The following is a 23,512-nucleotide window of genomic DNA, read 5'->3' as shown; positions in this document are numbered from 1 at the left end:
ACAAGCCAGGTGCAAACAGGACCTGGGAACCGCAAAGTCAGCACACCCTGATCAGGCGCCTGCAGCATGCTCACCAATCAGCGATACGGACGCTCACATGATCAGAGACTTTTATCCAATCACCTGTATGTAGAATTGCATGAACAGTTAAAGTTATAAATATAGCCTGAATGTTTAATAAAGCGAGCTCGACATGTAATCATATTGGTGTGATTGTCATGACTCGGCCGACTCTCCACGGGGACCCTCTTCACTTGGTATAATCCAGAATAACCTTTCTTTGACTATAGTTGTATCCAGGCCTAATTATGGATATAATCGGTGGCTGCCTCGATTATTAGAGAAGGTGAAGGAGGCATTTTCCCCACTGAAATTCGGAAAATAGTCTGGGATAGTGCCACTGACTTTGAGAGGAAACTCCAGTCCTGGTGAAATTTGGTAAACTTTACTTATAACCCCACCACAAACATTGCCACCGCTTTCGTATTGACAATATCCCATGCGTCAATAAATGTAATCTACCCCATTATTGCCTTAGGGTTGAATCACAATGGAACCATACTCTATCCTTTTGAGCATAGAGTATGGGCCCAAAAGGTGGATGAGAAATGGCAAACTGTAGATTTGGAATCTTGTATCGTGTGGGAACAACAAGGGTTCATCTGTGAAGGCAAGGCAATCAGAGCACAGGACATTTGTTTAGACACTACACAGAATATCTGTCATTTCGAAATTTGTCCTGACGATAACTCTGAAACAGTGCTTGTATATATTGGCAAAGGTTGTGCATGTTTGAGGACTGCTTGTAATTCTTTATCTGTAGATATGGTGATTGTGGATACTAAGAATCATTCAAATTTTTGTGTTTGTAATTTTATTAACATCACTGAATATGACTTTTCCTATTTAGCCCCAGTCACATCTCACCAGCTCTTGAAATTTAATTATACACTGATTCATGAATTGCAGCCTGTACCCATTGAGATGAATCTCACCTTGGTAAAACAATTGTTACAGCATCAAGACTTGATCAAGATTCTGGAAAAGGTTAGAGAAAACAGACAGAAAACCCTGATAACTGTCCATCACAATGTGGAATAAATACACCGTGTCTTGAGAAGAGTGAGAAAAGATGCAGAATATAGATGGTGGGACACACTTTTTGGATGGCGACCGACTGCTACTGGCTTCTTGAACAAGTTGTGTCACCCTATTGTTGTTCTTTTGATATTGGTCTTGATCGGTCTTGTTTTGTCAATGATATTGTATGTTTTAAATTGGAAAATGGTAAAACAATTGACATATTTGACATCTGTAATCAATGCACATAACTTGCTGAATATCCCCTCCAATGTGGACATCCCTAAATCTACTGACACAAGGAAAATTGTGCAAGACCTAAACAGATTTATGTTTAGTCATTTTTATGAATATCATTTGATTATTGTAAATTGTTTGATATAAAGTTGATTATTTCCCCCCTTCTTTTACTGTCTGTCATTCTCCTTTCCCCCTTTTTCTTTCCCTATCCTCTTTTTCCCCTCTTAGAGGGTTATATCGCTGCCACGTGGTCCTGATAACAATGTTGAGCCACGTGATGGCGTAAGAGTCAGTCTAAAGAGAACAATATTGTCTCAACATTGCTAACAGAGACCTGGAGATGGAACGTGCTCCTCATGGACACTGAGACCCTGAAGGAAAACTGCATGGTATGGGGAGTACTATGCCGCTCCCTAATACCCAGCGCTGGAAGGAACAACTACAATACGGTCACATAACAACTGTTGTCATTACAACAAACCATAACACGTGTGATAACCTTGCTCAAGAAGGCAGAGACTGACAACAAACCATGGGCCAGAGGAGGAGCAATGTGTATTACTCAGCATAAAAAGAGGACTCTTTAGCAACCGAATTTTAGGAGATCTCCCCCACCAAGGATCACGACGATCGGAAGGACTGGTGGGACACTGCCTTGACCTGGGACCATAGGGACACCTTGGACCCATGGTGGTAACTATAATCCTCTTTCCTTTTTACTTTATCTTTTCCTTCACTTTCTATCTTTTTACCTATCACACTCCACTTCACAGGCAAATAATAAAATTGTGCTGTTTAATTGAAGCATAACTCCTTAGCATAGTCACCTTGATTTTTGCACTTCGAGATCATGGTAAACAAACCATTACAAGTCCACTGAGTGAACCATGACAGTACTGAAGTTAGACTAACAGGTTTGTGTCACAGCACTATCCAAACTATCAAGCTGCAACAAGGTCTTTTACCATCTCATACCAACACATTCTTCATGCCAGTCCCTCTACTACCCTCATCCAGGACCTGCTCCCTCTTCTCTTGCTTCTTCCTCAGGTACTCTCTCTTCATTGGCTCTCAACCACTTAATAGAACCAGCCACAGCTGCACCTTAACTACATTGGCCAACCCACCACCCCTGAAGCCAACCCACAGTTGTATGTTATCAATGCTAATTAACCCAGCTTCATTCCTCTACAGGTCTGTAGTTCCCTGGGTCTTCTCTCATGCCCTTCTTGTAAATTGGAATAACATTGGGTAGCTTCCAGTCAGCAGGGACCTCCCCAGACTCCCAAGACCTTTGGCAGATGATCGAGAAGGGTTCTGCCATAACATCCACTAGCTCCTTCAGAACTCTGGGATGAATCCCATCAGGCCTCACGGACTTGCAAACATTCAGCTGATATAGCTGGTCCCCTACAATTTCAGTGTCTGCAAATGGAAAGTCACTGTTCCTGCAGCTGTAGTCCTCCAACTCAGAGGACTGGGCAGCCCAAGGTCTATCAATCTTACTTAAGACTGAGGCAAAACCTGCACTGAATGCCTCTGCTTTTTCTTCATCCCTATTAGATCATGTTCAACAAGCGTTGGTCCAATGTTTCCCTTAGACCTCCTCTTGCTATTGAACATACTTTAAAAAGCTTCTCTTATTGTCTGACACAACACTGGCCAGTTTCAACTCTAGTTGAGCTTTGGCCTTACATGTCTTCTCCCTGCATATATGAACCACAGCTGTGTAATCTTCCTGCAAAGCTTGACCTTGCTTCCAGAGATTATACATTTTCTTTTTCCTCTGAGCTCCACAAGGAGTTCTCTGTTCAACCAAGCTGGTCTTCTGCCCCATTTGCTTCACTTCTGACACAATGGGATAGCCTGCTCCTGTGCTTCTAAAAGGTGTTTCTTAAAGACTGACCAGCACTCATGGACCCCTAAGCCCTCAAAAACAAATTCCTAGGGGACACTGCTAACCAGCTCCCTGAACAGCTTAAAGTTTGCTTTCTTGAAATCCAGGGTAGCAACTTTGTTGTCCTGTGGAGGAATAAGGCTGGGTTAATTAGCATTGATAATATACAACTGTGGGTTGGCTTGGGGGGTGTGTGGGTTGGCTGATGTAGACAAGGTGCAGCTGTGGCTGGTTCTGTTAAGAGGTTGGGCAGCCAATGAAGAGAGATCTGGAGAAGGAAATACAAGGAGAAGGCAGCAGAGGTGAGAAGTGGAGGGAGTGGCCTGAAGAGTGTGAAGAAACAGCATGAATGGTAGGTGGATTTTTGAGAGCTTGTGGGGGGTTGGTGGCTGTGCTGGGGCAAGGTGTGCTAACTACTTGTTGAAGTTAACTTGCTATGTGATGGTAAAAGAGATTGTTGCAGCTAGCTAGTTTTGAGAGTGCAGCAACACTGTCCTTTTTTCTTATTACACTGAAAATTTTAAACTCAACCACTTCATGTTCATTGTGGCAAAGACAGCCACCTACCAACACACCTTCCATGAGTTCTTCTCTGTTTGCAAACAACAAGCCTAGGAGGGCATCTTTCCTAGTTGGCTCACTGAGTACTTGTGACAAGACATAATTTTTGTTCTGGTATAAAGGAAAAATATATTCTATGTGAACATGATTTCAAGTCTTGGAAATAAAATTTATTTTTTAAGATTTTGCTGTACTGGGTCTGGTTGGGATGCAGTTAACTTTCTTTATAGCAGCCTCTGTGGTGCTGTGCTTTGTATTTGTGGTTAAAGCATCCTTGATAACACCAATGTTTTGGCTACTACTGAACAGTGCTTATACAGGAACGAGGCTTTCTCTCCCTTCCTTCCCCCAACAACAAGTAGGCTGAGTATGGACAAGAGACTGGGAGGGAAAGCAGTCATGACAGATGACTGCAACTGATCAAAGGGATATTCCATACCACGAGATGCTATGCTCAGAAATAAAAGTTCAGTGAAAGGAGGAGCAAGGGGGAGATGTTTGTGCTTATGGTATTTGTCTTCCCAAGCAACTATTATGCGTGCTAAGGTCCTGCTTTTCAGGAAGTAGCTGGACATCTGCCTACTGATAGGAAGTAGTGAATTAATTCTTATTTTTGCTTTGCTTGCACATGCAGCTTTTGCTTTCCCTATTAAACTGTCATTATTTTGGTCTTTTCAACTTTCTTCTATTCTGTTCCCATACCATGCGAGAGGGGAATGAATGAGTCTGGGTAGGCATTTGGCTGCTAGCTGAGCTCAACTCACCACATCTACAGAAATGAAATTTTACTTCTGCTTATAAGTATTAGACTACAATACTTAGTTAATCAAATTTTATTTTGATTATTCATGCCTTTTCTATTCTCAAACAAGAACTACCATGTAAAGTTTGAATGGATAAGCTAAAATAAATTGCTAACGCTAATAATGCATCTTTTTTAATAACTGTTGAGTGTGTGGCCGTATACAAACTCCATAAAGGATAATGCATAAATAATTTTCTGTGAGCTAAGTAATGTACACAGTGTTTCATAAGAACAAGGTTAAAAGAAGCAAGTCCCAATGATGACAGATGAGAGAGGAAGAAGACTATTATTTTACTATTAATTTAAGGTCCAAAAGAAAGGGCAGCTAGTACCTGAATTTCTTGGTCAGCGGCAGGTTATCAGCTCTCACAGAATAAGTATTTGGGAACTATTAATATAATTATCTGAAATGCCAGTCTTTATATAGCTCAACTTTTCTCTTCCTCCAACTTACATCTGGCGTTGTATTCTGTATCACAATCGTGGAGGAACAAAAATATAGAGCAAAATGTAAGTTGAAAAATTAGCAAGTTCACTATACCTGGCAAATATGAAAAGTTCAGTTTTCACGTTTGAACATTACAGTGGAATAATCTGGAATTTGCTTTTATGTATTTATACAATTAACTTAGTTTTGGAGCCTGTCCTTAGTATAATAAAATCAATGCAAATTAGTTATTTCCTATTTTGATAATTTTTATATAATCCTAAAACAGTAATTTCCATAAGTATATAGGTATTACATATATGTATAGGGAATAAATCAACATCCTCTTGGTAGTGCCTCCCCCCCCCAAATTAAAATACAATGTGTAGGGAAGTATATGTTTGGGGACAACTTAGTTAGTTACTTTTATAGTGACATAACTACAGTCAAATCTTAGAAATACTTGATTTATTCTCTGAGTGCACTTAAAAGTTTGGCGAGTTTGTTAGTAAGAAGCTAGTAAATCATGCTCGGAAGTTCTAGTGTTGATTCAGTATTACTTTCTTTTACAACAGGGCTAACCAGACATACAGACAATTATGAGTCTGTTCTGCCTTCATTTGGAGCTGGTCACACACAAGTAGCACAGCTGTATTAGTGCAGGGCAGCACCATAGCTGATAAACCTCTGTAACACAGCCATATGGCTTCCAGATCGGAGCCAGTTATCCAAGCAGCTTAAAACAAGGAAGAGTGAACTTTGGTCTGAGTACGTCAATATAGATCCTTACATGGCCTTAATGTACATACCTCATAGACTGAGCTCTACAAATAGAGGATGAATATTTTGCTAAAAACTATAGCCATAAGAATTTTCTGAAAAGTTCTACTAAATTACTTGCTTTAGAAAAAGCTGGTTTAAATTTTAATTACAAACAGAATTCATTAGAAATTTCATATGTAGAATTTTGTGTTGAGGTAAATTTGGTGAAGAAAATGAAGCTTAAAGATACTATTTTTTATTAAAAGTTGGCTATTTATCATCTATGGAAATAGATGGCAATACATAATTCAAACTGTTACTCTACTACTGTGGGGGAGTATATTTTTAAAGCCAGCATGCAACTGATTAATTCAGCATGTAATTGTGTGTAAAGGAAATTTACTTCCAAATGTGTGTAACATGATTTGTATACAGAATTATACATATACTTTATTCATAAAGAATTTACAGGTAAGGATGCAAATTAAATTTTGCCAATATATCTCATTTTCAAAGATTATTCCTTGATGCATGCTTTGTGGTCAAGGAAACTTAACAGTAACTGGAACTTACTCTAAACTTAAAAGTACAAACTTCAACAACACAACAAACAAAGCAGTTGCAATTACATGTTTGTTCAAAGCTAAAATTGAAACAAATTAAAATCAAATGATCAAAAATTACTTTCTTTTCAAGACATTGTCTACTACTTCCACCTACTCACAAGCTTTCTTTTAAACAGGCAGAGAAAGGTCCTTTGTGCTGACTAGGTATTTTCTATATTTTGTTTCTTATTTTTATATTTAAAAGGCTAGATAAATGTTCTAAAGTATTCACTGGGCTTACACACAGTTTAAAGATATAAAACATCAATAGCTTAATGAAAACACAGGAAAATCTTTTCCCACTCCTTCTACTAATGAAAGAAAAACTATACCTGTGCTCGCTTCTCCATGTCCTGGCAAGTACCTAGTTGTTCTTCCATTGCAGCTCTGATTTGCCTTGCCTCATACTCTAACTGCCTTCTGGTCATATCAGTTTGCAAGGAGAACTGAAATTGAAGTACAAAGAAGGCATTTTAAATAAGGTTGATATAAACTATGTATTTCTTTGAACAAAAGCAAAACAATTCCATTTACACACCAAACTTCATAAACAAAACATGAAAATAGACCCTTAATATATTACTACATTGTTAAAAACAAGAGCACGTAATATTGTTAAACCAACAGACTACCTGCAAGTCTTGTCAAATAACTAAAAGCGATATAAACATTGAGACAACATAATCATTAACATTTAACTATTCTGTTTTTTTAACATAGCTGTTGAATTTTTAACCTACAACATCGCTTAAGGAAAGGTACTCCAACCAATATATTTTTCAAGGCATCAGCAAAGCTAGTTTATAATTTTAATGTTTATTTTAATAAGCAGGTCTTTGCAACTTAGGGAAAATACTTAAAATTAGCATGAAAGGTGATTTAAGTTCAACTCCATCAAGCTTTATTTTAAAAGATTGCAGAAACATAGAAAAGTCTAGGCTGACAGGAACTTCTGGAGATCACCTGATCCCACCTTCTGTTGAAAGTAGGGCCTTAGATTAGGTTATCCAGGCCCAAGTCAAGACAAGCTTTGAATATTTCCAGCAAGGCAGATTGTACCATTTCATCATATGTACACAGGCTAGTTATTCAAGCATGTGGAAAACAGTAACAGGTACAATAAACATGTTTGCTCAGAAAAGTGAATTAGTTGATATCATCTTTTGATACACATGATTACCTTTAACTGTTCTTGCTAGATTAATATAACTTTAATTTCATTTTATTTGCCACTGCCGTATAGCTATGTATTTGAAACCACTGACTTGTCAAGAAATTTTTTAATGTCATGGAGGATTAGAAGGTCCATCACTTAAATATCAGTGAGAATTGTCTTTCTGGAAAAGGACAACATGAGCTCTTTCCAAAAAAGGTGGTGATGAGCAGCTGTAGTTAATTTTATGAAGACTTTTCTCTAGTCTGCTCTCCAGCAAAAAGATACTAGTAAATAGACCACAAACCAAAAACGACTGCATGAATGTATGAAAAACAAAATCAGAAGGCACAGTCATTCTTCATTATTAGGAGCAATTATACACAAGTATAAGATGACTGATAAAATTTACAATCTTTCAGGAAGAAGTTTTACAAAGCACCTAACTACTTGTGGTGGGTTGACCCTAACTAGTTGCCAGGTGCCCACCAAGCTGCTCTATCACTCCCCCATCTCAACAGGACAGGAGAAGAAAATATGATGAAAAGCTCATGGGTCAAAATAAGGACAGGGAGATTACTTGCCAATTACCATTAGAGGCAAAACACACAACTTGGGGAAGATCAATTTAATTATTTGCCAATTAATAACAGAGTAGGATAGTGAGAAAATAAGAACAAATCTAAAAACATCCTCCTCCCTTCTTCCCAGACTCAACTTCGCTCCTGATTTCTCTACCTCCTCCCCCTGAGCAGCACAGGAGGATGGGGAATGGGGGTTGTGGTCAGTTCATAACACTTTGTCTCTGTTGCTCCTTCCTCCTCACAACTCTTCCCCTGTTCCAGTGTGGGGCCTCATACATGGGACACAATCCTTCATGAACTTCTCCAATGCGAGCCCTTCCCATGGGCTGCAGTTCTTCACAAACTGCTCCAGTGTGGGTCCTTTCCACAGGATACAGTCCATCAGGAACAGACTGCTCCAACATGGGTCCCCCATGGACCACAGATCCTGCCAGAATACCTGCTCCTGCTGGAGTACAACCTGCTTCACCATGGTCTTCTCCATGGGCTGCAGGGGAATCTCTGCTCTGGCACCTGAAGTACCTCCTCCTTCTTCACTGACCTTGGTGTCTGCAGAGTTGTTTCACGTATTCTCAGTCCTCTCTCTCCCAGCTGCTGTTGTGTAGGGCTTTTTACCCTTTCTTAAATATGTTATCACAGGGGCACCACCAGCTTTGCTGACTGGTTCAGCTTTAGCCAGCTGTCTTGGAGCTGGCTGAAACTGGCTCTAACATGGGGGGAACTTCTGGTGTCTTCTCCCAAAAGCCACTCCTGTAGTGCCCCCCTCCTGAAAACCTTGCCACATAAACCAAATATGCTACTATATTTCACCATCAGTCTTAAAACAATGCTATGTATTACAGGGACATGGCAGACCTTTTGGTATTACTATAGCACCATATTATTTGTGGTCACTGACAAAAGACAGAAATTACCTTTGCTGCTTTGTTCTAGAGGTTCTCCTGGTATGGAAAAAGGAAAAACCAAAGCCAGTATACAATAGCTACTCTGTTCCACCAATAATATGCAGAGATCTTATGAAGGCATTATTCATTACCCTTTTTGTTCTGGAAAAGGGTCTTAAAAGAAGGTCAGAAGGAAGCCTTCAACTACAGACATATGAAAAGAAAGGTAAAGCTTGAAGCACAACCCTAGTGCCCGACTGTATTCTGGTAGATGCACAGAAATGAGAAGGTTGTGAATTTCAAAGCATGAGACAAAAATGTGAGCAGAACTGAGAGGCAGAAATGTGAAATTTTGAGGAAACTATGACAAAGTTTAAAAGTTTTATTTATTCTTAGAAAATTAAATTATGGCTGATGTATTTTTCATTATTGCTAGAAGTCAACTCTTCACTGTTTTTTGACAATTATTTAGTTTGCAGATAAACAAGTCACCACCAGCAGGTCTCCCAAGACTTCACCAAGGTCAATTCCGAAAGCCAACAAGAGAGAGAACAGTCTACAAGTATGTAAAACAGTGCTAAAAAAGAATGGGATCTACCGTTCCACCGTGGATGGAATAAATAGTGATGGACATAAATTGCCACAAAAGAGATTTAGTATAGATGTTAAGTAAAACATTCTAATAATACAAAAAGCTAAGTTAATTGATTACCTATGAAGTTGAGGAAACTTCATCTTAAAACCTGTGACACAGATACAGCCAACAATGCTTTTGGGAAATGGATTGCGTTTCTTCAAGGTCTTTTTCCTTCTTTCTCCCCTTGTCCCTGGTTTTCTGATTAACTCAACATTAGATTTGCTGAAGTTCAGCTGTTTCACCCCAGCCACTAAAGTGTTTCCATATTCTATTTCTACTTCCAGGAAGCTGTCTAGTTCTGACAGTACTGTGTAAATACAGCTAAATTGATTCCTGAGCAAATATGGCTCTGTAAAGATGGGCAACCAAGTCTTCCAATAACTGTATGTACTAAAGAATGCACTGCAAATATATCCAAGCTGATGAGGTCTGACACCAGGAAAATGTGTATTATCTGGGATATCAGAGGTCTTCGTTATCCCAGAAAACAGTGACTTGACTATAGTTTGGAGATGCCAAGGTAAAAGTTTACAGGGGCGTTAATATCTGCATAGGCTATAGCACCATTTTACTCAATGCTCTGAAATTAGAGCTCCTGTTTAGATGGTCTCTTATGCTAATATTGCTCTTAAAATTAAAAAAATCCATAAAATAAAAGAACTGTGGGGGATACAGTCAAAGAAGAAACCTACTGACGTATAACTCATCTGTCATAACTTTTCAGTGCTCCTCTCTAGCACTGACATTCATACTGATAGGTATGAATTTTAGCAGGTAAAACAACATCTGAAAACCAGGGAATTGCAAAGGAAAAAATACATTATTTAGTCTGAATTAATTTGCATAGTGAACAAAAAAATGCTTTATCTGAAAACAATAGTAGAGAACGGCCGTAAATTCATAAAATATATACAGCATCTAAACAGAGATTGTAGCATCAGATACATAAATGAGCATGCTGTAGTTACTTACTTTTTCAGTAAAGGGAATACTATCAATTCTCTTAGTAAGGTCCTGAAGCTGAGCATAATACCAGTCCTTTTCTTTCTCTTCCTTCTCAAGCTCCCCAAGCAACAGAGATCTATCAAAAACAAAAGCCAGAAATGCCTCACTACTAGAGTCTTCGTTATCAAATACAAGTACAGCAATAAGCATTGATACCTATATAAAAGGTGAAATAATGAGGTTTGATGAAGATGGCACAAAGAAGTTAAGGTCGGTTCTGTTCCCTGGCCCTCACTAATCAACCAACTATACTGTGCTAAGCAAATCACTTTAAATTCTTGTATATCAGGTCCACATCTGTAAAAGAAAGAATACCTATATTATTTTATAAATTCAGTTTGAAATCTATAGCTGAGGCATTTTGTGAAATCTAAGCATTTATTAGTCACATGCTAACTTACATCATGCTTCTTTATGACAATATGCTTTATGCGATGCAGCAAACGACAACTGCTATTTAAGAAAAGGCTTGGATGTTGCTGAACAGCAGTCCTCAAACTACATCCCAGGGGCCGGATACGGCCCCCTAGGGTCCTCAATCCGGCCCCCAGTATTTACAGACACACACACCCCCCCAATCTCCTCTGCCGGGCAAGCTCAGTCGGCAGCCTCTGCACTGCGAGGGTGAATCGTCAGAGCCCCGGCGCGGCAAAGTCCCTTCAGTCCCTTCTGGCCACCCTGTCCGGACTGCGCGGCCGGGCTGAGGAGGGGGGCGGTGGCATCGGCGAGGGGGGCGGCTCCCCCGTCTCTCCCTCCCTCCCTCCAGCTCCCAGGCAGGACAAGCAAGCCAGCACCAGTGGGAAGCGCGCGCACCATCATGTCAAAAAAAAGAACAATTGACTCCGAGTGCGGGGTGTTCCAAGAAAAGTGGACTTCTGATTATTTTTTCACGGAGTACAAAGAGCGAGCTGTTTGTCTGATATGCCAGAATTCAGTGTCTGTGTCAAAGGAATACAATTTGCGTCGACACTACGAAACTCAACATAAAGGTAAATATGATTCTTTGGTCGGACAAGTGAGAAAAGATAAAATATTAAGACTGAAACATGGATTGACAACTCAGCAAAATACGTTTGTGAAGCAAAAGCAGCTCAATTTGTCATCACTTCGAGCAAGCTATCAAGTTGCCAAGCTCGTAGCGCGCACTGGCAGAGCATTCACAGAGGGAGAATTTGTTAAAGAATGCCTTCTTTCTGTGGCCAAAGAGATGTGTCCAGAGAAGGCGGATTTATTTAGTACAGTGAGGCTTTCAGGACCTGCAATTACACAAAGGACTGAAGAAATGGGGGAAAATTTGAATCTGCAGTTGCAAAACTCCTCAAAAAAACTTTGCTGTTTCTCATTGGCACTCGACGAAAGCAATGATGTTTGTGATTCTGCACAACTTCTAATTTTCATTCGTGGGACAAATTATTGTTTCGAAGTCACAGAGGAGCTTGCTGCACTGAAAAGCACCAAAGGAACAACTACAACACCACCTACAAATAGTTCTAGATCAGGATTTAGAAACAGCACATCTGTTAAATCTTTTTGAGTCTTTTTGGCTTCACAAATTGTTATTACATAATGTGGAGTTCCTTCCCCAGGTAAAGGGAGTAGGGTAGAGGGTGCAGTGTATTACACTGTTTAGTTGCTATGTTTTCCACTGTTAAGAGAATCAGCTCATAGCAACTCACTGTGGTGACATTGCCTGCATAACGTGCTGTGACAGTAGCATTTCAACTTTGTGTGGTACTTGTACTATCAGAGGGTGTCCAAGCACTAGATTTTTACTCCATTCAACTAAGAGTGCTGCAGCAGCTATTGCACAAGTGCAGGCAACAGATCCTTGAGCTACCAGATCTCCCTGAGCTGAATAATATGCAGTCAGACATTGTCATTCCCATGGCTTTGAGTTAACATTCCAGAGGCTATTCCTTTCCCTTCATATACAAAATAGCCTGGCAATCCCAGAGCAGGTACAGCTTGCTTCAAAAGCTCAAATGTATTTACTTTGTCTGTTGCCCAGTGAATTGGTTCTCCAGCATCTTGAGCAGTTATCTTTGTATGAGTACTTTTGCCATTTCCTCGAAAGCAGCTATCCAGGGTCAGCAGAATCCTACAGCTCCTAAAAAGGCCTGCATTTGTTTTTAAGAAATGGTTGGGGAATATTTTGAATGGCAGTAATATGGTTCTCGGATCTTCCTGGAGAATGTAACCCAGATATTTTACGCTTCCATAAAAAAAAAATAATTGTAACTTATGTGAAGAAATTCAATGGCCCTTCTCAGCTAAAGCAAACAGTAAGGCACGGGTGTCAGCTATACAAGATTCCTTGGCTACTAATAAATCATCAACATACTGTATCAAAACCAGATCAATGTTTTAAACACATCATCCTGCAAATCTTTTACTAAAATTTTAGAAAAATAGTGGAGGACCCAGCAAAGCCCTGAGGAAGCCTTGTCTATGTTAGCTGTATCTTTCCCCGAGTAACCTGAAAAAGGTATTGGAAGTCCAGATGAATGGGTATACTGATTTTGATATGGAGAAATAGTGTGAAATGGGGACGCTTAACACCGACTGTGATTGTATATGTCTGCTCAAGGAATGTGGGTATGGTGACTGGTCATGGGTGCGGTGTCTGGTCACATAGGCACACAGCTCTGAGGAGACAACTACAGTTTTTGAGGAGACGCCTGCCCCTCTTCCTCTAACAAAGGGGAGACGGGGAGACGCCTGCCCTTCTTTCTCTAACAAAGGGGCTATTTAAAAGAGAATGAGAAAAGATGAGAGACATTCAAATGCTATCTAGAGGAAGGGAGTGCTGTCTCCTTGCTGGAGAAGATTGGATGGTCACAAGAACATGAATCACCTTTCCTTGCTGAAGAAGATCGGATGGTCACAAGGACATGAATCACCTACAAACCTGCAAGACCACTACATTCCAGGCAAAGGACTGATAAGCTAATTAACATACGAAGCGGGGTTTAGGTAATGAATATGTATAGGCGTTAATTGAATATTCATTTGTTTCATTGTATAAATGTGGGATGGTTCGTCACTTCGGGCATGCACGCTTGTGGAGGAGCGATCCCCCGTGCATCTGCGCGCAATAAACATACCTACTTTATAACTTTCGAGTTATAGAGTCAAATTCCGCACGTCAGTTTTGGCGAGCCAGGCAGGAGGATTTCTGCTCGGCTGAGGGACCAGCTGCGGAGCGGACGCTCCTAGGCGCGCCCCGGGAGATTTCCTCGGAGGAGCCTCCTCTTCTCAGCTGTTCACCCGGGAGCAGAAGAGAACCCCTGGATCCGCGGATAAAACGGTATGTTTAGTAACGGGGCGGCTGGTGAGACGCACGGAGACGTCCGGCGCGCAGCGTAGTCCCCAGGAGGAAAGGTACCTTGGGAGGGGGTTTGCTGACCAAGGGGTGGCCGCTAGCGATCTTGAGGGCAGATCGAGCAAACCCGAGGTTACTGCCATTCCTAAAAGCCCGGAGGCCTCGTGACGGAAAGCGGGGGGCGGGACGGAATAAGGCGGAATCTCACAGGAACAAGAGGGACCTCTTAGCAAAAGTAAAAGGGAAACTTTTGCGTAGGAAAAAAGGGGGAAGCTAAAAACTTCCATTGGGTTGTCTTAAGAATTGGGGAATTCCTAGAATGTAACAACTGAAATAGCGCTCTGTGTCTTGTTTGTTCTATGTGTTGTCTTGTTACATGTTCAAAACTCGGAGTTATGAAATGTATGTTGAAAAATAATAATATTCTGGTAATTCGTGGCAAGTAGCGGAAAACTTAACACTCTGCTTAAGACCAGGAAAAATTTGGGGTTTTGTTTGTTGTTTGTTTTTTGGCAATTGTTCATTGAAATGCATACTTTGTGAACTGTCAGTGTTCCTAAAAGTTGTACATAAGTGCACGGTACCGTATAACATACTGCTTGTGTGACTGCGGGCTGCCCGGAGAGTGTGAATGGTGTGATTGAGATGCGCATTTTGATTTTCCGTGTATAGCTTAATTATTTGACTAAGTGTGAGTGCAAGAGTGCTTGAGACGCGCGTTTGAGTGCAAAACAAGTAAGGAGCTCTATCTGTGTTTCCGACCTTGGGTGGCTAAGGCGGCCGGAGAAAAAGTGATTAAAATTGCAAAATGGGAAATGGAAGGAGTAAGCCCTGTGAAAAATCGCCCTTGGGTTGTATATTAAAACATTGGAGTGATATCGTAGGACATGGTGGTACCGAAAATAGAAGGAAATTGATTAAATATTGTAATCAGTGGTGGCTTTTGTATAAATTGGAGTGATGCGAAATGGCCTCAGGAGGGAGGAACGTTAGATTATAACACTCTCCTGCGATTAATGTTGTTTCTGAGGAGAGAGGGAAAATGGGACAAAGTATCATATGCAGACATGTTCTTTGTCCTCCAGGACAAACCCGAGTGGCAAAAGGACTGTGGATTAGTACCCCCTCGGGATCCTATGGTACTAGCACTAGAAAGAGTGCGGGATTAACATCACCTGATCTTTGATTATGGCTCTAGAAAAGGATGGAAAAAAAAAAACCTGAGACCTAAACTAGAAAGATGTTCTTGTTGAAATTTTTGTGTTAAAAAGCTCAGGTTGCGGTTCCTTCTGTGGAGCAACCAGAATGAAACACGTTGTAAGATAAAAACTTGTACTAATGTATGTAAAACCTGAGGCGGGGGTGGGTGGAGAATCAAAGACCTTGTGAAAGTGTTAAAGTATTGGGGTGAGTTTGTACAGACCCCCGTACCCCCTCGAAGGTGCGGCTGAGTCATGCTGGATGCACGGCAGGGTGTTTGCTATTTGCCTGCGAAGGCTGATATGTAATAACACAGACTTAAAGCAACAAGTAGCAGATTTGCATTCAGGGTAAGAAAGAGTTAAAACAGAAATGCCGCTGCAGAGGCAGGCCTGTGTAACCTGCAGAGCAGGAACAGCATCTCCTGCCCCGAATCCTCCTGATGGTGGGGAGGAGGGGTTGCTGTTGCTGACAATTGAGCAGAAGGACCTGACAATGTCACCCCAATTGCTGCAGCATTTGCAGTACAACAGGACCCATAACTGCCCTTTAGGGCAGGGAATGGGTATGAGGTGGAATTTTAGTGAATACGAAACCAACTTATTTGTTGAACTTCAGTAAAAAATAATTATTTGTTACAGTTGTGGGAGCTGCTGGCCACCAGGAAAACATCCTGAAACCTTTAAAGTACAAACTAAGAAAACAAACAAGAATGCCAAATTCCCCAAAGGCCCTTCTTGGTAGGGACTTATTAGAACAATTGGAGGCAACAATCAAATTTAAAAAAGGGGAAGTTACTCTGGAGGTAAATGATCATCAATACATACAGGTTATGAGCCTATCTTTGGCCAGTACTCCTATAAAAAGGGAAATTGATACCAGAATTATTGATCAGGTATATCCCGGAGTATGGGCAATTGACATACCGGGACATGCCAAGAATGCATCACCTGTTATAGTAAAATTAAAGGAAGGACAGAGTGCGATAAGAATTAAACAATACCCACAGAAAAGGGAAGATAGGGAAGGAATTCGTCCAAATATAGAGCGATTCATAGAATTAAAACTACTAAAAGAATGTGAGTCAGAATTTAACACACCTATCCTCCCAGTTAAAAAACCTGATGGGTCTTATAGGATAGTTCAAGATTTAAGGGCCATTAACAAAATAACAGAGGATCTGTATCCTGTAGTAGCTAACACCTATACCTTACTAACCACCCTGACACCTGACCTAGCTTGGTTCACAGTTTTAGACTTAAAAGATGCCTTCTTTTGCCTCCCTCTCCATGAAGCCAGCCAAAGAATTTTTGCTTTTGAATGGGAAAATCCCAGAAGCGGTCGAAAGACCCAGCTCACATGGACGGTGTTGCCACAGGGGTTTAAAAATAGCCCCACAATTTTTGGAAACCAATTAGCAAAGGATTTGGAGTTATGGGAACCACCACCAGGAGAAGGGAAAGTGTTACAATATGTAGACGATCTTCTTATTGCAACCAGAACTGAAGAATCTTGTATTATTTGGACTGTGAGCCTGCTGAACTTTCTGGGACTACAAGGATATCGGGTTTCTAAGAAGAAGGCACAGGTGGTGTTACAACAAGTCACATACCTAGGGTACGAGATCAGTGCCGGACAACGGGTCCTAGGGAAGGCCCGAAAAGAAGCCATATGCCAAGCCCCCCGACCACAAACTGTAAAGGAACTGCAGACATTTCTGGGAATGACAGGATGGTGCAGGCTTTGGATATGTAATTATGGCTTGCTTGTTAAACCATTATATTCCCTGATAGCAGCTAATCAGAAGGATCTTCAGTGGGATGCTGAATCAGACAGAGCTTTCCATGAACTGAAGAAAGCCTTAATGTCGGCACCAGCACTAGGACTTCCTGATGTGAGTAAGCCATTTTTCCTATTTTCCCATGAGAAACAGGGAATGGCATTAGGAATACTGGCACAAGATTTGGGACCATACAGACGGGCAGTGGCGTACTTCTCTGAACAGCTGGATGCCACTGCAAAAGGGTGGCCTGGTTGCCTGAGAGCAGTAGCAGCTGTCATCCTAAACATCCAGGAGGCCCGGAAGTTTACCTTGGGCCAGAAAATGACTGTCTTAGTATCCCACACAGTGTCTGCAGTCCTTGAAACAAAAGGGGGGCATTGGCTCTCCCCACAGAGATTCCTAAAATACCAGGCCATAATGGTGGAACAAGATGATGTTGAGATCGTGACTACAAACATCGTCAATCCGGCCTCATTTCTTAATGGGAATGTTGGCGAATCAGTCGATCATGACTGTCTAGAAACAATCGAAGCCACTTATTCTAGTAGGACAGATCTCAAGGATGTTCCTATTAATGGAGCTGAACATTGGTTCACGGATGGGAGCAGCTATATGCTGAATGGAAAGCGACATTCCAGATATGCTGTTACAACCTCTGAAGAAGTGATAGAATCGGGACCGCTACCAGCTGACACTTCGGCACAGAAGGCTGAAATCATAACCCTTACTCGAGCTCTGGAGAGAGCTCAGGGAAAGCCTATAAATATTTGGACTGATTCTAAATATGCCGTTGGAGTGGTACATGCTCATGGAGCAATATGGAAAGAAAGGGGACTGTTAAACTCCCAAGGAAAAATCATCAAACATGCGGAAGAAATTTTGAAACTCCTAAATGCGGTCCAGCTTCCTGAAAGGGTGGCAATTATGCACATCAAGGCACACCAGAAAGTGAGCACAGAATTAGAAAGAGGAAATGAACTGGCGGACAGGGAAGCAAAACAGGCAGCCAGAAAAGCAATCAAGGTAGAGGGTGCGCTAATACCCGATGGACAAATATCTCTAGAAGGTAAACCAGACTATACTAAAGAAGATCGCAAACTGATTTCTGACCTAAAGGATCATATAATGAGGAAGGGTGGGCTGTAATCTCACATGGGAGAATAGTGATTCCTTCCTACATGGTATGGTCAGTAGTTCGGGAAGAACATAGAAAAAGGCACTGGGGGGCAGAAGCTCTATATAAGGATCTCACTAAAAATATAATAGCACGAAATTTGTATACTACTATTAGACAAGTAACCCAACAATGTGATCTTTGTCTCCAGACTAATCCTAAGATTACCAAGGGGCCAAAGTTGGGAAAAATTGGGAAAGGAAATGTTCCAGGGCAACATTGGCAGATTGATTTCTCGGAACTTCCTAGAAAAGGGGGGTATCGATATTTATTGGTACTAACAGATACCTTTTCAGGTTGGCCAGAAGCCTTCCCGTGCAGAACTGCTAAAGCCCGGGAAGTGACCAAAATACTGCTCCAAGAGATAATACCTAGGTTTGGAGTCCCAGCGGTAATGTCCTCGAATAGAGGACCACATTTTGTGTCCAGAATAGTGCAACAGATCAGCCACCATCTAGGAATAGATTGGCAATTACATACCCCATACTGACCACAATCAAGTGGCCAGGTGGAAAAGATGAATCATCTAATCAAACAACAGATTGTCAAGCTCGGTCAAGAAACAAATCTAACTTGGCCCCAGTCTTTGCCATTAGCTCTTACACGAATTCGAACTAGACCAAGAGCAAAAGAGGGGCTTAGCCCATTTGAAATTTTATATGGACGACCATATGGGGTACAAAAGGGGACGTCTTCACAGATTGGTGAAGAAACAATGACTTCCTATATGGTGGCACTAAACAAACAATAAGATTTGAGAAGCATGTGATGGGAACACGCAGTAGGGGTCTGGATGGACCTGTTCACGATATACGACCAGGGGACTATGGAACCACAGTGGACCGGACCTTTTCAAGTCCTACTCACGACCTACACTGCAATCAAGGTTGAGGGACAGAATTCTTGGATTCACCATACCCGGATCAAGAAAGCCCCTGCAACTTCATGGAAAGTAACCCCAGATAAAAAAGAACTGAAACTTAAATTTACTCGGACAAATGGGAACAATGTGGGTGGCAAGTAAGTGAACCTGAGCGGTTGTGGATCCACCATATGGGAAGGGCACCACAACAAACAATATAGAACAAAGGAGTCTGGGACTGAGCCAGTGGCCAGTCTTGCCCAACTTGTTATCAGTAAGCCCCAACTCAAATAAAGATATTTTGATCAAAACAGATTTTATATGTATATATGAGGAACGTTTAGATTCTTAAAATGATCAATAGTGGGTTTAAACCATTTGTGGTTTTTTGTACCCTCTCTCTTGCCTACAACCAAGAGCCTGATAACTGGCCTTGGAATCATGCCCAGAAAAAACACACTGGAATAATGGGAAAGGTGGACTCAAAGACGAAACTAGCTATGGTGGTTTTTTCTGAAAATGAGGTGTACCAAAGGAATCAATGGGATTAGGAGGATGTACACAAAGTCGACCGATTATGGGGAAAATTAGGAGATAGGATAAAAGTAGGGTGTCAAACATATAATGAAAAAGATAACACCAAGATTTCAGGAGACACCCTGATTAATGTCAGAAAGGTAGATAAGGAATTTACCCTTCCAAATACAACCATGTGCTTTAATTCACGGGAATGTTGGCACAATTGTACCTTAACCGAGCCCATCTTTATAATATGCCTAGGAAAATACCCTTTTGAACATAGAACATGGGCCAGAAAGATAGGCGACAAGTGGCAAACAGTAGATTTAGAATCTTGTATTATGCGAGAACAGCAGGGCTTCCTCTGTGAAAGCAATACTATAATGGCTCAGGATACTTGTTTAGATACAGATCAGAAAATATGTCATTTCGAGGCCCAACCAAATGCAAACTTGAAAACAGTAATTATATATGCAGGGAAGGAATGTGCGTGTTTGAGAACTAAGTGTAACACAATAACTGTAGATGGGGAGGTAAAGGAGACTGCACAATATTCAAATTACTGTATCTGTAATTTTACATCTAACTTTACCCTATCACAGATGATAATTCCTACCCCCATAGGACTAAATATAAAACATGCAGATTTTACAACGTATACTGAAAGAAACCAAAGAAAAGGGACATGAAACTCTTCTTATGATCCATCATGATGTAGAGGGGATCAAGAAAGTTTTAAAAAAAGGTAGAACAGGATGGAAACCATAATTGGTGGGATACTCTCTTTGGCTGGTCACCTTCTGCAACAGGAATTCTTAACACTATGGTACACCCCATTGTGATCTTATTGATCAGTTTAGGAATTTCCTTAATACTAACCATTATGTTATATTTGTGGGTTTGGAGAATGTTTAAAAGGGTAACACTTATGTATGATGCTTTATATCATTCGGGAAGACTGCTTAAGTAAAAGAATTTACTTAGTTTGATAGAAAAGGGGGGATTGATATGGAGAAATAGTGTGAAATGGGGACGCTTAACACCGACTGTGATTGTATATGTCTGCTCAAGGAATGTGGGTATGGTGACTGGTCATGGGTGCGGTGTCTGGTCACATAGGACTACAGTTTTTGAGGAGACGCCTGCCCCTCTTCCTCTAACAAAGGGGAGACGGGGAGACGCCTGCCCTTCTTTCTCTAACAAAGGGGCTATTTAAAAGAGAATGAGAAAAGATGAGAGACATTCAAATGCTATCTAGAGGAAGGGAGTGCTGTCTCCTTGCTGGAGAAGATTGGATGGTCACAAGAACATGAATCACCTTTCCTTGCTGAAGAAGATCGGATGGTCACAAGGACATGAATCACCTACAAACCTGCAAGACCACTACATTCCAGGCAAAGGACTGATAAGCTAATTAACATACGAAGCGGGGTTTAGGTAATGAATATGTATAGGCGTTAATTGAATATTCATTTGTTTCATTGTATAAATGTGGGATGGTTCGTCACTTCGGGCATGCACGCTTGTGGAGGAGCGATCCCCCGTGCATCTGCGCGCAATAAACATACCTACTTTATAACTTTCGAGTTATAGAGTCAAATTCCGCACGTCAATTTAAGGTAGAAAAAGTTTCCCCTGTATCTGTTAGACAGGAGTAATTATGTTCATTAATTAAAAGGTTTAAGACCAGTTTCTCATAAGAAGAGGAAAATATTTTGTATTCAGAGGCTCTTGTAGTAACTGCACGTTAGGTCCCTGCTGTCAAACTTGGGTGAAATCTAGCTGCCCCAGTTGCATAGAGCAGGGGAAAATTGCACCATAGGATTGAGAGGTTCTTTTGGGAAGCCCTTTGATCATACTGGGCATTCCCATTTCCAATGACCTTATTGTCCACAATAATTACAAGTTTCTTGTTCCTTGAGGCCCACTGCTCCTAAAATTTCCTCCTCTGCTTCTGCCTTGAAGACCTCCACATCCCCATCCCTTTAGTCTAGGACTGCTATTCAATGTTGCTGCCAATAGACTCTTTTTCTGCTCATGTTCTTTTCTTTTTTCTTCACCTGTTTTTCATCTCTTCCATTACACGTGAACATGGCAATGCTGACTATTTAATCCAATCCTTTGCCCTGCCATCCAGGTATATGTTTAGAAAAATATTTCTTTATTAAGAAAGACTGATCTACAAAGAAAGATACCATTAAAGATCAATTTTCCTCCTTCTCAGGGTTGACCCCTCCAAACATTCTCACTTGTTTAACCAATTGGGCATAATATTCAGAAGGATGTTCAGCGTTTCCTTACTGGCATTCTTGGACCTTAGCCCAATTTACAGTCTTCCTTCCTGCCAGTTCTAAGGACTTTAACAATTCCCCTCTCGCTCTTTGCAGCATATCTCTATTGGCTGGTAACTTTGGAGGACTGACCTGGGTCATTGGCTGGCCATGGGGTTCTGCCCTGTGCTTCCCCAGGCCATCTGTAATTTTTTTCCAAGATTTTAATTCTTTTCATCAGGAGTAAAGACAGTTGCAAATGGTTGCTGCGTGTCAGCCCACGTAGAGTTATAAATGTGAAAGATGCCACATATACTTTGCATCACCTTCTGCAGATCATCCCACACTCTGGGCACTTGCTGTTGCCCCAAAACCAAATCAGTACGTGCAAATGGCATGCAGACTGTTCCCACAGAAAACTGGCTAGGTTCCAGTCCTGACCCTAATTCCTGTTGGAAATGTGCTTACAAACCAGAAGTAGTAGCAATAGCTGGAGGAAAAAAAAAAAAAAAAAGGAGTAAAAGCAGAAAAAAAGCGCAAAAGGATAGGCAAGTAGAGCTGAATGTGGAATGTCCCTGATTTTCTTGTTCAGCCAGAGATTTTACTCAATTTCTGACCCAAAGGGGAAATTTCTCAGAGTGCAACAGACACTGGAGCAGTGCAAGGAGCACCAGCAGCAATGGCAGCAAGCAGTAGCAAGGGATGGACAAGCACAAGGAGAGCGTAAGGCTGAACAGGGGGCATTCCCTGAGCAACTGAGCCCAGACCTACTGACTGGATGAACCAGCAAGGGGCAGAGCCTGCACTTGGCAGCATGGGTGATTTAAACAGGCTAAAATAATCAGACCAGCTGATTGCAATGGATAAGCATATATATTTCCCAGCAGGCAAGTACATGGCAGCATGGTGACTACATGACAAAAAGCTGTGTCTTCTGCTTCTCCTGAGCTTCTAGCACCTGGTAGAACCAATACAGCCACACAGAGTTCCTGTCAAAGCATGCAACCACACAGGTTTCTGGCTGTGGGGTAGCAGGGATATTCCTGGAGATGGAGGGTGATAGCAAGCAAACCTGTGGGATGTATGACCAAGTAGACTAACTGCTCTGCCTGGTGGCCAAGCTTAAGGAAAAGGTTGGTAGTCTGAGGACCATCCAATAGTTTGAAACAGAGACTGACCAATGGAGCTGTGCTCTGCCATCTCTGGTACGCACAAGCCAACTCAATACAAAGGCAGGTCCAGAATCTCTTTAGTGCCAGGAGGAAGGCAGTGTTACAAGGGATGGGGAGGGGTGGAAGAAGGTTAAGGAATGTACCTGTTAGAGGGTAAGGAGGGGTTTCTCTATGATACCCTTACAGAATAGGTATGAAGACCTGAGTACAGTAGATGAAGCACATAACTAGACAGATGAGAAACCTAGGCAAGCAGTCTTGCCAAGGTCAGACAGACCAATGCGTTGCCACATGACTTGCATTAAAGCCAGCACTGAGAAGAAACAACAGCGAGTTATGGTCATTGGCAACTCCCTCCTGTATGGAATGGAAGTGCCCATTTGCACATCAGACCCTCTTTTCAGGGAAGCTTGCTACCTCCCTGGGGCCAGAATTAGGGATGTCACCAGACAACTGAAGAGCTACTATCCACTCCTGCTCTTTCATGTTGGTACTAATGATGTCCCAATTGAAGTATAAGGTCAATCAAAAGAGATTTCAGGGCCTTGGGAAGAATGCTAAAAAATTGAG

At 41.4% G+C, this 23,512-nt stretch overlaps 1 protein-coding gene across 10 annotated transcripts in view; it reads right to left on the bottom strand.

The window, feature by feature from the left end:
* LOC121080394 (adenomatous polyposis coli protein-like) overlaps positions 1 to 23,512 on the bottom strand; it is a 134,275-nt gene that overhangs the window by 68,530 nt on the left and 42,233 nt on the right. For all 10 annotated transcript variants that reach the window (XM_040578379.1, XM_040578377.1, XM_040578384.1 and 7 more), the window contains 2 exons: positions 10,608 to 10,716; positions 6,710 to 6,823 (listed from right to left, as the gene is read on the bottom strand). In XM_040578379.1, the coding sequence (XP_040434313.1) occupies positions 6,710 to 6,823; positions 10,608 to 10,716 (223 nt within the window). The remainder of the gene's footprint in view (positions 1 to 6,709; positions 6,824 to 10,607; positions 10,717 to 23,512) is intronic.

The sequence above is a fragment of the Falco naumanni genome, chromosome W, assembly GCF_017639655.2.
Source record: "Falco naumanni isolate bFalNau1 chromosome W, bFalNau1.pat, whole genome shotgun sequence".
In the NCBI taxonomy this organism is placed as follows: domain Eukaryota; kingdom Metazoa; phylum Chordata; class Aves; order Falconiformes; family Falconidae; genus Falco; species Falco naumanni.
This window is presented reverse-complemented; position numbering and strand designations above follow the sequence as displayed.